The following is a 17,751-nucleotide window of genomic DNA, read 5'->3' as shown; positions in this document are numbered from 1 at the left end:
TCTGCCCCAGTCATCATAAATGAACTTTATGCCTTCTCACAGCATCCATGTGCCATCACTGTACCTCTTCTCGTCTCCCTCTAAATGCTGTTCTGGCTCAAAGGGCAGTTGGCTGATTAGTTCATGCAGAACAAACTTGGTCTCATAGTTTCAATTTGTGACCTGAAGAAATAAATCCTAACACTTGCTGGGCTTCAGCAAACTTTCCAGGCTGCCAGCTCAAAAAATGCTTCTGAGTACCCAGGACTGTATTTCTTCCTTTCCAGGAAATGGTACATCAGGGGAGTTGTGTACTCGTGCCTCACAACACATGCCTCAACCTCAACAAACTACATGCCTCAACCACACAGTGTCTGTACTCATAGGAAATTAGTATGTGTGCTTGTAAGTCCGGTTCCACTGGACTCTCACTACTGGGTCTACTCTTTTTTTTCTTACCTTTTCTTTTCTTTGTTGCTTTTTCATAAGAAAGTTTCTATAGGAAAAGATATAAAGGGGAAAAGTTCTAGTCCATCTACTGGTTTGCACAGTTTGCTACATCAGGCTTCAAAGGTCCTACATGAGGGTCCTTCAACACTGCTCCTCTTATCCATACATTTTCAAAATTGCAACCCTCAGTTTTCACTCTGGAGGCTTCCGAGGCAGTTTTTGACACCAGCCCTGACTTCACATCCCTACCTCAAATGGGAATCTCAGTGCTTCAGATTCCCACCCTCCACAGGAGAAGTCTCTCTTTTGTCCCTTCGTTCAGCTCATGTAGATGTATGTGTTATTTATTGGCACTTGGACATTAATGTTTTCTGTAATGTATTTCTTTCAGACATCATTGTTCTCATCGCTTCAATAGCAGTTGTTTCTGCAAAAACTCAGGGTAACATTTTTGCAACATCAGCACTGAGAAGTCTTCGTTTCCTACAGATCCTTCGTATGGTGCGCATGGACCGAAGAGGAGGCACTTGGAAATTATTAGGTTCAGTAGTTTATGCACATAGCAAGGTATGTCATCCTAGACTCTGATTTTGCCTGGTTGGTATCTTCACTTGGTGTGACTCAACAAGAGGCCAAGGAAACAAATATCTATCAGTTTTGAACAGAATACCTAAAATTTTCTGAAGTGACATTAACTGTAATTGCATTAGCAATTACAATTAGCAATCTGGGCATTAGCACAGATACATCAGGCTGTGTTGAACACTAACAATTTTTAGAATATGCTGAAAATGTCCTTGATATGCTGTTGTAATTCAATGTATATTGGTGCAGTTTCTGGAGTGTCAAACCATAGGCATAGATTCGGTCCAGTTTTCGAGGAAATTTGCATCCATAGGGAAGTGTTTGACTTTTAACTGCTCAAATGCAAAAAAAAAAGTATATAGATCTTTTCATTATGTCTTCCTTGAAATGTCATTCTCTTCAATCTTTCAAATGGATATTGATCTCTGATTTCTTTTATCTAGGAGTTAATCACAGCCTGGTACATAGGATTTTTAGTACTCATCTTTTCATCTTTCCTGGTTTATCTGGTGGAAAAAGATGCAAATAACCAATTCTCCACATATGCAGATGCTCTCTGGTGGGGCACAGTAAGTACAGAAAAATAATGTGCACTGTTTAACCAGTATGCTAGAGTGCTTTGAATTTCACGTACTGTGGATTTGAACTTAGCATGCTATTCAGTGAATTGTTTTCACTGACAGAAAACTGGTCTGAGAAGCTCCCTCCTCCAGCTATTCATTTGCACATCCATAGCTCATTTCATCCCATCCTGCAGAATAGCTGTTTATGTGTTTTTTACTGCAAACCAGACCACTGAACCTTCAAGGGAAGAAAATGTTTTATTTTTTAACCTAGATCCTTTCAGTAACACAGTTTCTAATATGGTCCCACAAAGAGCTGCTTTGATCCAGATCAGAAGGATGTAAGCTGCAGTGCAGGAAAAGGAAAAAGTGTTGGGAAAGAAAAAGGGAAAAAAATCCTACATCAGCTTTGCGGTTGTCATGGTTTAGCCCAGCCCGCAGCTAAGCCACCATGCAGTTGCTCATTCACTCCTCCAACTCGGTGGGGTGGAGAGGAGAAAAATAACAAAAGGCCTGAGGGTCCAGATAAGAACAGGGAGGGATCATCCATTGACCATGGCCTCGGGCAAAACCGACTCAGCCTGGGGACAAATCAGTTTAATTCGTTAACTGTTACTTGGAAGAATAATGAGAAACAAAGCCAGATCTTAAATAGACCGTCTTCCCACCCCTCCCTTCTTCCCGGCTCTTCCTCTTCCCCTCAGCAGTGCAGGCGGATGGGGAATGGGGGTTGCAGGTCAGTTCATCACATGCTGCTTCTGCCACTCCTTCCTCAAAATGGGAGGACTCTTCCCACTCTTCCCCTGCTCCAACATGGGGTCTCGCCTCATAGGAAATAGTCCACAAACTTCTCCGACATGAGTCCTCCCAGCAGGATGCAATCCTTACCCATCAGATTCCTCTAGCACAGGCTTTTCCCACACAGTCACAGCTTCTTAGGGTACAGCCACCCACTCCAGCATGGAGTCCCTTCCCACAGACTGCAGATGCATCTCTGCTTCACCATCAGTCTCCAGCAGCATGGGGGGTCCTTCCCATGGAGACAATCCTCTAAGAACTCCCTTAGGCACAGGCATCTCTGCTCCAGCATGTGGTCCTCTCCCACGGGCTGTGGGTGGATCTCTGATCCACTGTGTCTCTCACAGGCTGCAAGGGGGCTGCTGCCATCTCACCAGGGGCTGCAGGGGAATCTTACCTCTGGTACACCTCCTCCTGCTCCATTTTCACTGACCTGGAGGGTCTGATCTGCCCAGAGACTGGTTTGACCAGTTTTGGAGCCAGGGAAGCTTCTCACATCTCCTTACAGGAGCCATCTCTTCAGCTCCTCCCCTGCTACCAAAACACAACCTCATAAAGCCAGCACAGCAGTGAAGGGAAGAGCATCATCAGCACCCCTAGCATGATGTTGTTTCTCCTTCCTCTGTACCTTGAGCCCAAAAACCAAGAGTAAATATTCCCGTTCTGGTTCAGCTGTGTTCTCCAATTATTTTTACAGTTGTAAAAGCCCTGATTTAGTTGAGGTCATGCTTGACTATCAAATAAATTTTTCTTACTTTGTTGAAATATGTGGGATCTAAGTACATGCCTGACTGCATTTCTGAAAGAAGGAGGATTATATGAATGCTTACATGTTTAAATAAGCTAGGCTTTAAATTAACAATAAAAAACTGGATCTGAAATGTTGATTTATTTTTTTCTTTTGGTGGCATAACGCGTAGGGTTTTTTGCTTAAAAATGCCCTGTAGTGAGCTAGACTCCTGAACTGTGTGGGAGTTACTTAGGCAGCTTAGGAAATCTGCCCCTACAAAGCCTATGGCAGAGTTTTTGCCAGGCAGTATAAAACTGCTTTTCTTTTCTTTCTGGTGCTGTAGAACAAACACCAGGAGCTCTGACAGTGTCTGGGTAGTGAAATGATGTCTGTGAGATCATTAATGCTGACATAACCTAGAGCACTCATTAGTTTTCCCGGAATGAGTGCGAGACCTGAACCAGGCTCTGCCACCTTTCCTCATCAGAGGGATGCAGAAACGAAGCTTTCTCACCTCAGACCTTCTGCTGACAAGACTTCATCTGGACTCAGTAGTATCCACAGGCTCAGAGCATCTGTAGATGGACAGTGCAAAAGCCTTTTACAAAATGCTTTGAATCTTGAAAAATATTTTTAATAAGTTTTGTTTACATTTTGAGCAGAGGTCAAGGTCACGTCCTATTAGTAGGACTAGTTTGTGTGTTTGAAATTTGTTCATCTAAGGGTTAATCATTCGTTATATGTCTTCCCTACAGACACTTTTCATGTGTTATCAGTGCACAAAATTGGGAGCTTGGAAAAGCCAGACCTAGTAGCTCTTACTTGTGCATTTACAAATATACAGAAATATCTTTCCTGAAACTTGTTCCTTTAAAGCATCAACGCAGATCTCTAATAAAATACGTTATTTTATCCTGTAATCCAGACACGTGTATAATGCATGTTGGCTAAACACGTGGGAGAAGGGTTTGTCCTCAGTTACACCACTGCCATTTATTTTGTGGTTCATCTGTCTGTAACTGAGAGTAGAATTTGGCCCATGCAGGAGGAGTTTCACTTCTCTTCAAAAGCTGAGGTCCAGATTTGGCTTAAAGCTCTCTGACCTGCCCATACTGACACCATTGTGAAGCATCTGGCTTGGGATGCTGGTGTCCTGGCTGATGGGTACCCTGGCTCCAGTAGTCTGCAAACACCATTGCCCCTTTGCGGGTGGCAGTGGGATCGTGGTCCTGTGAGAGACCCTCCTGAGGTCAAGGAGGTGGGATGTGGCAGCGCATGGGTCTGGGAATGTGCATTTTCAGCCACTTCATTCTCCAGGAAATACCCTCTACCTCTCTGCAAAGCCGTGTTTGACTTTGCACTGCATAGGCAAGGAGTTTGGACTAAGCAGAGGATTGTAGCCACATGCCAGCAGGTAATAGTGAGGGGACACATATGCATGAGGAACAAGAAAGTCCCAGCAAACTCAGACCTCAACTCTCACGTCTGGCTGAGCCTCATGTCAGATCCAGATCCTTCTCCCCAAGTAGCTTTAGTAAAAGGAACAAGGTCTTTATTTCAGAATTTGCTTCTCCACTACCTGCTGACTGCTATTTTTTAAGGAAAAACCCTGCTAAGAAATAATCATCGTATAAAGTGGTGCTTAAAATATTTTGTACACTATGAAGTGAAAATGTATGACTCATAGGTCAGATAAGTAGTGCAACTGAGAAAATAGGAATCTTTTCTTGACATCAGCAGGAAAAATAACAAATTATAATCAAAAACCTGAAAACAATCTATGTTGTATATTTCTGTATCTTTTCTTCTTTCCCCAGTGTGTGACATGAATACATTTAAATTTTTAATGTGCTTAAGTGCACAAAGTTACTGAAAATCAGTGTTCTCTCTTACCTGTTATCTGTGCCATTTTAATCATAGTATTTTTTGTATAATATGTAAAACAGTATGTGGGAAATGCATAACGTGCTTCTTAGTCATGGTTGTTTTTACTGCCAGAGTAACCCACATGCAGATTTTGAAAAGGTTAGATTGTGTGGCATTCTAGGGGAAATCGATGCTTAGTCTCATTGATTTGTTTATTTGCAAAAATTCTTCTAACAAGCCACGGAGTATCTACCAAATCCCAGACTGAATTCTGTGATCGCAGAGGTACAAGAAAGAAAAGACTACATTAAGTCAGGCAAATGGTCGTCTTAAATTTCAAGCTTTTAGAGGCACTTATGCCCCTCCCTTACAGGACCAGACTCAGCATGAAGCAATTAACCCATTCATTAATTCAGATTATTTGAGGGCCATGCCCTGCTATGGTTATTTCACTGACTCCATTTTTGAAGCCTATAGTTTTATGCTGAAACAAAAGGTAGGATATGGCATCTTAATTTACATATGAATACTCCACTGTATTTGCAATTGCACATTGTACTGTGCAACGTGCAGTTTGAACATCATGCTAATATTACTATTGTGAATATTCTTGTGGTTGGGGTCCCCACAGTGCTGCCTAACAGAGCAGCACACAACAGTGTGTTATACTAAGAGTTCAGGTTCAGGATTTGCTTTGGTAGAGAAGGTAAATTCCTTTAACAGAATAAAATATATGGGAACAAAAGGTCGATTCAAAAACTTAAGTATTTCAAAACCAAGTCATGCATGGTTTTCTGAGAACTGCTAGTGTTAGCTAGAACTGTGCGTGCTTATAGCAGGATTTAGTTTGTATGTTAAGTAGTTTTACCTGCAAATGTAATGCAACTAAGATTCCCGTCTGTCTTACACATTTCACAGTTTCACTTAATAAGTCATTATTTTCTAGCAGTATTCAGCAGTTACAGTTGGATACAGAATGGCTCTGGCACTCCACTGTGACCTGTAGGTGAAAAAAAACATCTCACGATGAATAATATTGTCACAATTACTAGATCAAATGAGTTAATATTGATGATGTTTAATGTAACGACAGCATGAGCAAACTACGGGGTTTTTTTTCAGTTAATCGATATCAGGTAAAGATCCAAAAGATAAATACTCCTAGCAGAACATAAAATTACATCAGAAAGAAATATTAGGGTAGAGAGGGGTTTCCTGGGTCCTATCTCATCTAATTGATGGCACCTAGGTTATAATATCACATTCATTATTATATTACCTCACTTATTATTAGCATATTTATTAGTTCCAGCAATGAAATGTAAGTTCTATCATTGTTGTGAGTGTTGAGTCTAGCCAGGTGACACTTCCTGCCTTGGCTGATCAGTCCAGAAACTTCATTTATAGAAGTCACCAAAATGGACTGTTGTGCATGTGGTGCAAAAGATAGGACTCAGCTAGCCCACTGAGCCATGGAGGAGTGTGATTCAGTCGCTTGAACATAGGCATACAGTGCCATGGAAGATCTGTTGGAGAGTCTGCTGCCTCTCCTCTGACTGGTCCCTGTTCAGGTGCTCTGGGGCATCTCAGGTGGCACTAGACATTTGTTTTCAGGCAAGGCTAAGTCTTACATTTTAGGATGGGATGAGTTACCTTCTAGAGGAATCTATTTCCATTGTGTGTGTTGCAGTAACTAGCTCATGCTAAACACCTAAGCATTTTATTTTTCAAGTTGGGTGAAATGAATCCTATACAAATAAACTGTAAACAGTTTGGTTTATTGTCCTGGTTAGGCTGTGGTGATCAGACACAGGGCTGCTCAGCGGGCATCCCCAGAAAAACGTGATTTGCACACTTTGTTATTTTTTTTACTGTATCTTGATCCTCTTTCTCACCACTTTGCTTCCTCTGGCCAAGTCTCCTCTTAAATAAACAACCTGTCCCTAATTACTTTCACAGGTTTCCTACAGATTTCATAGTTCTGTTACCTAGTCACTCTTGGCTTTGTACGGGACTGCTGGTGCAGTCACCTAGGTGCTGGTGTCTGTGCAAGACTGTAATCCCAAAAGGTCCCAAACAATTTCCTCCAGTCACCTTTGAACTCTGGTCACTTCTCCTTCAACCACCCGTGGGATCCAGCCTTCCCTCAGTGCTAGCTGTAATTTCAGTCTGCTTCTTATATTATTATCAGTGACGTCTGGAAATTTCTCATGTTGTCATGGTCTCACGTCCAGTAATTTTCCACATCCTGTTCAGTTAATTTAACCTCAGGATTATGCCAGTCCGGGCCTGGCCAGAGGTTTAGTCATTTGCTTGCAGCATTATCAAAGATCCTGAGGATTATTCCTGAACTTGACCCTGAAGTAGTCTGGAAAAATATTTTCTTAGTTGTGTGATGAGAGGAATATAAAACGAAGATCAAGTCCATTTGTTCAGCATTGAGTAAGATGATATGGCATGGTGCTGACACCCATACGCCCATGTAAAGACCGTCCTGAGATAAAACAGCTCAAAGTGAGCAAGGAGCCACTGATACTCTTAATCATATACTGATACCATCAAGTCTTCAGGACCTAAACGAATGAGGGGAAAGGCTTTAATATGATCTTGTTATTTTCTTTGGAGAAATTCCAGAGATACAGTCTGTGTGACTGCTCCTGGTTTTGAATCATTCCCAGATGTCAGATCCCAAAGGTTCAAGTTTATCTTTGACTTCGGAAGACAGTTCAGTGACCATATCATTAATATGCAGATGACACTTAGTTCTGTTTCCTTCTTGTTAGCCCAGGCAGGAGATATCTCTGTACTTTCCAGTGTCTGGCAGAGATAGGGAGCTGGACAGAAGCCAAGAAACTGGGCTCGTTCCAGAGCTTCAAACTGCTTCATAATGACTGGCCTGGAAACAAATTTTGAGGAACTTTTACTCAGGGATTCATTTGTTCAAGTGCTTCATTGCTCTTGGGGTCTTAATAGCCTCAGACTGTTCTGCACTTGCCCTCTGATGAGAAGAGCTGGGAGTATCCTCTTCAGCAAACAAAGGAAAACCAAACCAAGCCCCTCTGCCAGGCCAAGAGCATGGTTGCATCAGCTCACCTCTGCCAGAAAAGAGGGAGCTGCGTTCCCATCTCCCTTCCTCCTTATCGCTCAATCTCAGCCATGCGCTGCCTTGTGCAGGCTCTGGAGTGTGTTCGGTGCCTCCATGAGCTAACATAACTCTGCAAAACAGCAGAAACAAACAACGCAGAAATGTGGATAATTCTCTCTACCTTCCTGGGTTGCATTGGCTCTCCAAAGAGTCTAGCAAAAGCCGGGAAGAGGGAGTGGTACAGGGAAGTGAAAAGGAGCAAGGAAGAAGAGCAAGACCTGATAAGCAAGCAAGGTGGTATGTCTGTGACCAGGCTAGCATTGCAAACCTTGGGACTCGATAACCATTTGAAATTTCAGCTGCAGGCTTAATTCAGCTCGCTCTCCTTTAGTCGCTATGGCTTTCTCAGGATAAATTACACCCGCAGCTTCTTCCCAACAATGGGAGCAATTAAACGCACTGTTTACTATCTACAGAGCCCTAAATAGTTGAAATCTAATTACTTCCAAAAGACTTTCTTTCTTTTGTCCTGTGGTGACCCCAGCATTAAGTAGAATTGCTTTGGCCATCTTGCCTAGGAATGAACTTTGAGGAAGCTGGAAGCAAAATGATGTCTCTAGAAGGCATTTTCTTGAAGAATTCATTCCTGCCAGAATATTTGCTAAGCCTGAACTTGCCCACATTTGGTACATCGTGTAAAATCATTCTCCGCGCACATGTTCTCCGCTAATAACGGGCCCTGCAGTCCTTGGCATTCAGCCTACTTTTGTCTATGTCCTTTAACATGTGCGCCGTTGCCTAAGCACGCACCCCACAGCCTCCCACCCGGCCTTCGGAAATCCTTCGCTCTGCCCACATCTCCTCCTGTTGCCCACACTAGGTAGCGGGGTAGATCCAAACTCCCCAAGAGGGAAGTGCAGAGACTTGACTTTCTCCTGCCAGTTCAGTCCCCAGGTTCACGACTGGCATGCTTCCCAGGCCAGGATTAGCCTGGAGGACATTTCCTTGGGCATAGACATGAAGCTATAATCTTTTGCCTTGGAGATCTGCTCAGTAAATCACAACCACACACCATTATCCCAGCAGCATTTCCATACGCGCTGCATTTCTACATGGCCTGGGTCAACGAGTTGAGAGCCCTCCCATGCGTACCAACCTCTTCTGTCACCTGCACTGGTGCTACACAGCAGGGGTGCTGGTCCCCACAGCACAGCTTTTGAAACATCTGTATACTGAGCCTCTAATGACACTCACCATGTGAAGGGATTACAGATGACCACCTCTTTCTCTTTGATGTCTCCTCACGTAGGTCTAAGCTTACATTATCCAACAGCCTGAAGTACCTCTGCATCTGCTGCTGCCTAGTAGTCTTTGGACCTCCGTGTCAGGAGTGATATAGGTATATCTGAGGCTGTCGTAAGGAAGTGGAAAGGAGCAGGAACTTCCTAAAGTTCCTTCCAGCTTTTGACTAGTGTTTTTTGTGTTTCAGAAGATAACCCACTTCAAATTGTACTGATGGGCTTGTAGGAAATGTAGCTGCTTCTTGCTGTTCCTTTGACTTTATATCATCTGCAAACTTCCACTTCCTCCCTACTATATTTTTCCAATATGATCTCTGTGTCATTTATATTCGTGTAGTTGTGCAAATACATGCAGTTCTATTTACCTGCAGAAAATAGGTGAAACACCTTTGCATCTGTGGAAAAGAACACTTTTTTCTCCCCAGCTCATATAATTTCCCATCATTTGCCCCAACTTTGAGATCCCAGACCGTCTGTTTTATTACATTTAAAATTTATTTATTGCTTATTTAGGTATTCTCCTTACATTTATTATTTATGCCAGTTTTATTCAATCATAAACGGTACTGAGTTTTCATAGAAAAATGTATTGTTAATTTATTTATGTTTATTTCTCTTTTAGAAACAACTATATATATTTCATGTGTCTTGGATGACTTAGTGGAAATGCTGTTTCATGCAATGTAAATAATCTGCAACTAATCTCTCAGTGACTTCTGGTAAACCACGATGTTCATTCATTTCTTTTTAGATCACATTGACAACCATTGGCTACGGAGACAAAACTCCTCTTACTTGGCTTGGAAGGTTGCTTTCTGCAGGATTTGCTCTACTTGGCATTTCTTTCTTTGCACTACCCGCTGTGAGTACACCTATAAAATTTGTAAAAAGGTAATAGAAACTTCTGTAGCTCCTACCACTGCTATGATACAAAAAGCTGAAGGAAGCTCTCTACATGAAGAAAACTGTTTAAGGCTTTTTGCTCTGCGACACTAGTGAACCGCTATCCAAAATCAAAATGAAAGGTTTGATTTCATTGCTTGAGTTTTGGGGAGTTTCTTTGGCATGTACTAAACTGGGAAATAATCCTAAATTAGGAAGCATACTATTGTGTAAGGTTGAAATTCCTTTCTTTTGTTATGAATTGTGGCTTATATATTACTGCTTCACTTTCAGATTTTTGAAAAAAAATCAGCTGATATGTTTTTCTAAATTAGATTCTATTAAAAAAAAAAGAAATTTCTAATAGGTTGTCTTGTATGACTGTGTTGAGGCTACCAACAGAGAGTAGTAGAAAGCATTAAATCACTCAAAAGTTAATGTTGTTGAATGTAAAAGTGCAACTATCATTTTCTGTAAATGATTGTAAATACACAGAACAGTTTATTTATGTTGTTTTTATTAATGTTCAAGAGACTTTAATGGAAATGGGAATCATCGAATGAGTAAAATATAATGTAGCCTCAGAAATAACTTTGTTAGTAATATTGAATAAGCATGAAATCAGAAGTGACATTTGTATTTTGCTGTATTGTATCCAGTGCAACATATCCAGAAAATCAGTATTTTAATACTCAGATTCATTATCTATAGATCAGTATAAAATATGTATGTTATAAGAGACAAATCGAGATTAAAAGTCAGCATTTGCCGACAGCATTGAATCATCTAGTGTACCACATTTATTTTTCACTCTGAGTCCAGAGAGTATTTCAGTATCTCTGGCATATTATAATTATAATTATAATACATTACCTGTTTGTGAATCTTTGACATTTAATGGCAGCTACTGCAATTAATTCCTTTTGTTACCTAGTCACCACTAACAAAAGTTAGTCTTAGCAGGGCTACAATGAACATGTAAAAGATGAATAACCTTACACACTAGAGATGCCAGAACTTTTGTTCCTTGTGTTGCATCTGTGTACAAATACTCATTTTACTCATAAACACTTTGGTGTTGAATCTGTCTTTAAAACAAGAGATATGTGTGAGTCTTGTGCATTTCTAATATTATTTTATCCTGACTAAGAATGAAGTGGATATATTCTTCCTTATAATGATGCAGACATGCCCAGCAGAAATATTACACTCCTTGCAAACCAAGCAGGGATACATTCTCAGTCTTTGGATCTGTGCAGTAGGAGTCTAATTTGTTTTACTTACTCAAAGGTAAAAAGGCTAAAAGGGGAGAGGTTTCATCATCAGCTTTTTTCATAGCCTATGGAATGAACAACGGTGATTATTTAGATGGAAAAGAGTGAGAAGAAATAGTCTTAATCTGTTAAGCAAGACATTTTCTAACTTTTTAAAAATCAAAACTTGTAATAAGCACTGCAGATACAGACTTTGAAGTCCATGTATTATCTGGCATATCTGGCAATTGGTCATTTCATCATTCCTGGTTTAAGTTCCTCTGAATGTTCCTGCTTGATTTCAGATATAGATCTCCATGGCCTTTATTGTTGCAGGAGCACAGCGTAGCACAAACCCAAGCAATGGTTGGGATGAGTGGTCATTGGTAGCGCCACAGATGTTGTATCTTAAGTAAGGAGTCTCCTACCTCGTGATGAAAGAGGCATTATTGTTAAGCCTCATGCTGTCATATACTGTCATAAATGTGTTATCTGAAACAATCATATGGGGTAACATCTTCACAAAATCTTTGTAGTCAATTATATATGTTTGTTGAAAAAACTACCCACATCACAATAAATGGCGTGTTGTATTGCAGGGCATCCTTGGCTCAGGATTCGCATTAAAAGTGCAGGAACAGCATCGTCAGAAACACTTTGAGAAAAGAAGGAATCCAGCTGCAAGTCTAATTCAGGTAAATATGAAATCAGTGAAAAGATAATAGTAGGTGATTTAAAGTACATATCAAAACAAGTTTTATTATTGCAATGTGGAAATTTTTGTGGAAATAATATTTAGCAGATTCATTAGTTTAATGAAATAATTTTGTTCAGTGATTCCCATGTGTTGCCATAATTATGTATATAGCATTTCTATGTGTAGTTTTTGAGTTCTTCTATCCATGCTGTAGAAACCAAGTCAAGGATGTCAATTGCATACCAACAGTTAGCGAATTACTTGGAAAAATATAATTGATCGCTAGACAACCCAACAGATAGCACAGCAGTCTTGCGTGTATTAAGTGACTTTTCATCTTCTGCAGGGTTTAGAGTGCTCCAATGAGTGATATACTTGGTGAAAATTAAGTGTCTTGCCTTGAGAATTGCTTTCACTATTAGTCAATTCAAAGCTAGAAATGCAGGTGCTAGCAATTCCAAAATTTCTGAAATTGTCTGAAGTGGTTTCAGCTCCAATACTGACATGATGGTGCAGATCAACAATTTAGAAAGATTTTTTTTAAGCAAAAATGGCATGATATTTTTAAACAGCTTTTTTATATTGATTTTTTCCTTAACTTACAGTCCTAGTTAAAAATGAGAAAATCCTCTAAATAATTATTTTGCACCAAGCTTTACTTGGTGCACTGAAAAAAAAAAAAAAGGGAAATAATCTTCTAGCATCCTAGTTTATTTTCTTCGGATCCCAAGTGTTTTATATGTGCTATTTGTGCTGGTTTTTTAAATTCTGAAATAATAAAACCAAATAAAGAAGCTGAGCATGAATATACTAGAGTTCTATGATAAGTTCAGGATAGATGACAGATTGTCTTTGAAGCATTCTTGAAGTTGATAAATGTTTTCCATTATTACTGTTCAATGATTATTAAAAACTAAATATTTGAGATTAATATTTATTAGAATAATTAATAAATACAAACCCACTCCTTTTGTATCTATTGTACCATAGAATGACTGTCTAGGATATTTTCTAACACATATAGTCTAATCTACTTCTTCCAAGTTTGGTGGTTGCCAGAGGAAACATACAATAGATTTAGGTTTTGAGTGTAGCTCTTATTATTATTGTATGACAGTTCAACCAAAATATTAGTAAGACGGCATGCTAAATAGATTAAGAGCAGTTAGCTGACTGATTTCAGAAAGTGACTCTCAGTGGGCAAAAATCATTGTGAAAGACAGACATTTGTGGTAGGATCCCATGATCCTACATGATACCACAGGCTGTTCAGCATTTACATGTTCATGTCCAGCATTTTCGGTGATCTGGAAATTAATATAAAAATGCTGATGGAAATATTTGTCAATGGCACAAGGCCTGACAGAATAGGAAAGATGAGGGCAGGCATATGAGAATGAACCCAAGGATGATCTGGGTGACTTTACAAGGTGGAATGATTCTTACCAAATGTCTTAATACACCAAAGAAATGCAAAACCAAAAGTTGATCTAGAGACAATGAATTCTCACTATTACAAGAGGCCTCTATCCCAGTGTTAGTGACTCTGGAAAGGATTTGACGAAGGATGAAAAACATAGAGGAGAAAGAGTGGGAAAGAAGGGTCAAGATCTTCATACAAGTTCCCAGTATGTTACGCCAGCTGGTTTACTACAGCCCTTAAATACAGAATCAGAAAGGTAACGAGTAGGAGAAGGCTGATATTACCACTGTGCATGGTGATGCTCATACTAACATACTAGATATCAACTCAGCATCTACAGTTTGTAAATAAGACTGGAAAATTGGAGAAAGCAAAGAAAACATTGGAAAAAAATGAGTTCAGGGCTGGAGAAAATTTCATGTTCATAAATGCAGGATGTGTTTGAACTGCATACTGTTGTCTAATATAACAGTGCCAAGGCTTTTTTAAGTCATCTGTTGTGGATATTGATAGTGAACTAACATGGAAATCAGCGTGCTCTAGCTTATCAGGATAATGTCTATTTTCTAATCAGTTGCTCTGGAGAATTTATCTATGCTAACTCCTCTGTTGCCACAGATATACTGCCTGCTAGAGCTTTTACCTGACTTAAAGATAGCTAAGGTATTGCTATAGAAAACTGAAATGTTTCATATGCACATACTTTTCTCAATTTCTTTAACTTATAAGAAATATTCAGTGTGAATATTATTTAAACATAAAAGTCTAGAGACGAAATACTTGAGCCTATAGGACTATTGAATGTAGCAGGCAGAAACATAGCAAATATCTCTGGCTATAAGCCAAAACCAGAGAGTTTCAAATTAAAAATAATGCAGAGATTTTTGACAGTGGAAATGATCAACCAGTGGAACAATTTACAAAGTAAGTGACGGGTTCACCATCTGCAGTTGAAAACTAGATGTATGTCTGAGAGATATGCAGTAGGAAAACACAGGGCATTAGACTCCGTACAAGAATACCTGGATGACATTTAATGGTTGACAATATACAGCAAGCGTGGCTACTCAGCTAGTACAAATTAATATAGTTTTGCTGACATCAGGGAAGCTGTTCCACATTGTAGAACTGAGGATCTGTCTTACTATCTACATGTACTTATAAATCTAAACAGTGAATACATTTTCAATGCTATGCTTTGGTCACTTACCTTTGAAATTATTTATTTCATGTTTTTAAACATTTGGCAGTGTTTCAAACCGCATAGAATACTTCTCTTCTAAATGCTTTTTTTCTGGTTTTCATTATCATTACAAAATGTATTATGACGATTTCTTTACTTCACACTGCAAGTTTGGGTGGGTGTCGCCATGGACTTGTCACAAATAAATCACTGCAATGCTTTTTTGAGCACCTTTATGCGCTGAACATCTTCTGGTGCTTCGACGAAGCCAGTTACTCTTGCTTTACCATGTAAAGTGTACTGATTCGTAAAAGGTTTGGTAGGTTTTTACTGGCACTTCCTGAATCAGCCTAATAGAGCACATCCCAAGCTGAGCAAAATCCCCTCTCTCCGTACTCAGTGCGGTGGCATTGTCACTTCATGTTCTTGGTTCCTTTTTGCTTTTCTATTGTTTCCCCATACCAGGCTTCTTGGCGGTTTTATTCTACCGACACCAGCCGAACAAACCTGACAGCCACCTGGCGATATTATGAAAGTATTCTTCCTCCCCTCAGGCATGTATCAGTGCTATGAATGATAAAAGAAAGCCATGATTTGTATTGGTTACTAATCTGCTTTTCAATTTTTTGTTTCATCCCCTGCTCCCTCTTGCCTTGTTTTTTTCTTTTTTACCATATATCCTGCACGTAGTGTGTATGGCGTAGTTATGCGGCTGATGAGAAATCGGTTTCCATTGCTACCTGGAAGCCTCATTTGAAGGCCTTGCATACCTGCAGCCCTACAAAGTAGGTACAAATATGGCAGCTGGTGCTGTTCTCGATGTCTGTTCAAGCTTATAGAGAATTACTATTTGTCTGTTTCGTCTTGTTTTGTCTTCTTCAGTCCTCTCATTAAAAATTTCAACTAACAAATCCTATCGATATTATCTAGGAGCCTAGGACAGTGGGACAAATACAAATCATTGTCATTTATCTCAGCACAGGTGTTAGAAACATTTCCCCAGACCCCACTCATATATCAAAGTTAATGTTTCACTGAGTTCCCAATTATCTCTAAGGAGGAAAATATTAAGTATAATGCAGAGCTTCCTCCTTGATTTAATGGTATTTTTATGCCTGTGCCTCTATATAAAGCTATAGCTACACATGTACCTGCGTGAGGGAAGAGAACCTTGTGGTATTCTGCAGGTGAATGCACTGGGGAATGTGCTCCTTTTCATCATAACTTCTGGTATATTCAATATTTCCTTAGGGCAAATTATATCCTCAGTTACACACATAATTAGTGGAAGACGACTAAAAAGGCTTGATGTCACAGTTTGGCAGACAGGAAGTATTTGTCCTAGTTTGGGTAAGAATTTACAGAGCAGTGGCAGCCCAAGACTCTTCAGTAATTCAGTAAAAGATTTACCAGAAGGTAGTAAGTCCACGGATTCAATGCGGGGCACAAATAAGGAAGTAAAAGATACTGGATAAAGATCAGAAAGGAGAGCATTGAGAGCCTTATGGGAAAGCTCTGATAAGCATCCTAACTGTTGTTATTGCAGACAGTGCAAGAGAATTAGTGGTTTCTCTCAAAGCTGGGTGATGAACATCCACATGACAGTAAGAAGGTAATCGTGTGCCAAAAAAGCTCAGCCAAAAGAGGTTTGGCTGGGTACCCAAAGCGGATCTTTGAATTTCAAAGAGTTGACAAGAACAGAGCCATAAGTAATCTATTACCATAACTGTAATTTCAAAATGCTCCAAACTAAAAGGAGCTTTTAGATTAAAAGTTACACGGAATATTGATTTTTGACATATACAAAAAGGTTTGGTACAAAAACATTGGTACAAAAGGATGGATATAAAATTACATAAGCTATGAAGCTGTATCCCACCTAAAATATTCTGAAATATGACTGTCCCTCAAAAGTGCATCTACTTGTTATTTTAAATAAGTGTATTGCTGTGCTATCCTAAAATTAAACCTTTTTATTTACCAGAGATAACTTTATCTAATAAGAGCCTACAGCTTTCTGTTATATATGTGTCAGCAATGCATTTTCCCTAAGTGCTTTGCCAACTCAGTCTGCAGTGGTATGTACTAAGCATGTTATGCATGTGTTAAAAAAACTGAAAAGTTTCTTTTTCAGAAGCATTGTAGTTACGAGTCTTGCTTGAATGTTTTTGTGGTTGCAATGTAATGTGTGTGTTGTACACTAATTAACATACCAATTTATGTGTATCATGTATCTAACATCATCTGTAACTAAGTAATGTGATTACTATCTGCATAACAAGTATGTTTTTCCCTCCCACTCCCTGACCTGAAGAAAGGAACAAGGGGAAGCTTCTAGCAGGTTTGTAGTTTCTTTTATTCCTTTTTTTCCATGAAATTGCTGCTTCTTAATGGCTTTTAGATGTTTCAGATTCTGCACAGTAGGTTCAGTGAACTGTAACTCTTAACTGATAATAACCACAAATTGCATTTTTTTAAGCTCATATCGATAGACTAATGCTGCTGAAATTTGCTTCTTTGTCCCAGTTTTTGTATGGAAAAACTAGTCAATTTTCTACTTTTTAACTTTGAAAGGGAGCTCAGTTTGAACAGTGACAGAGTAGTGAATGGAGCAGCCTCCTTAGAACCAGCTCCTGGGTTAGGACACGAACCCCGGTTTCTGCCATGAAATGGATGCTCAAGGTTTCCAGGAATCGCAGTGGAAGCTACAGGCATGTAGTTGAATTTGGCTTTGTGAACCAGCCCATCAGCCCCGTCGCAGGGGGAGAACATCCCCGATAGCACTGACGGGCTGTCAGCTCGACAAGGGTCTGCGCTGCCCTGCAGCAGCATCCTCAAGGCTTCCTCAGTGCCACGTCCCCACGTTTTCCCAACCTTTTCTTGCCATCCTCTCCTAAAGAGCATTTTGGGACACGACAGGTGGGGGGAAAGCACCACTGCAGTGCCTCACCTCCTC

General features: G+C 39.9%; 1 protein-coding gene across 5 annotated transcripts in view; it reads left to right on the top strand.

Annotated features, from left to right (window-relative positions):
- Window positions 1–17,751, top strand: part of KCNQ5 (potassium voltage-gated channel subfamily Q member 5) — a 311,589-nt gene that overhangs the window by 261,710 nt on the left and 32,128 nt on the right. For 3 of the 5 annotated variants that reach the window (XM_086608281.1, XM_086608280.1, XM_086608276.1), the window contains exons 4-9: window positions 821–996; window positions 1,458–1,583; window positions 10,109–10,219; window positions 12,092–12,187; window positions 15,486–15,580; window positions 17,110–17,136. In XM_086608281.1, the coding sequence (XP_086464407.1) occupies window positions 821–996; window positions 1,458–1,583; window positions 10,109–10,219; window positions 12,092–12,187; window positions 15,486–15,580; window positions 17,110–17,136 (631 nt within the window). The remainder of the gene's footprint in view (window positions 1–820; window positions 997–1,457; window positions 1,584–10,108; window positions 10,220–12,091; window positions 12,188–15,485; window positions 15,581–17,109; window positions 17,137–17,751) is intronic. The other 2 variants (XM_086608279.1, XM_086608278.1) reach the window with 1 other exon arrangement.

This window comes from Tauraco erythrolophus, chromosome 2 (assembly GCF_009769465.1).
Source record: "Tauraco erythrolophus isolate bTauEry1 chromosome 2, bTauEry1.pri, whole genome shotgun sequence".
Lineage (NCBI taxonomy): Eukaryota > Metazoa > Chordata > Aves > Musophagiformes > Musophagidae > Tauraco > Tauraco erythrolophus.
The sequence above is the reverse complement of the archived record's forward strand: the minus strand, read 5'-3'. Positions and strand labels throughout refer to the sequence as shown.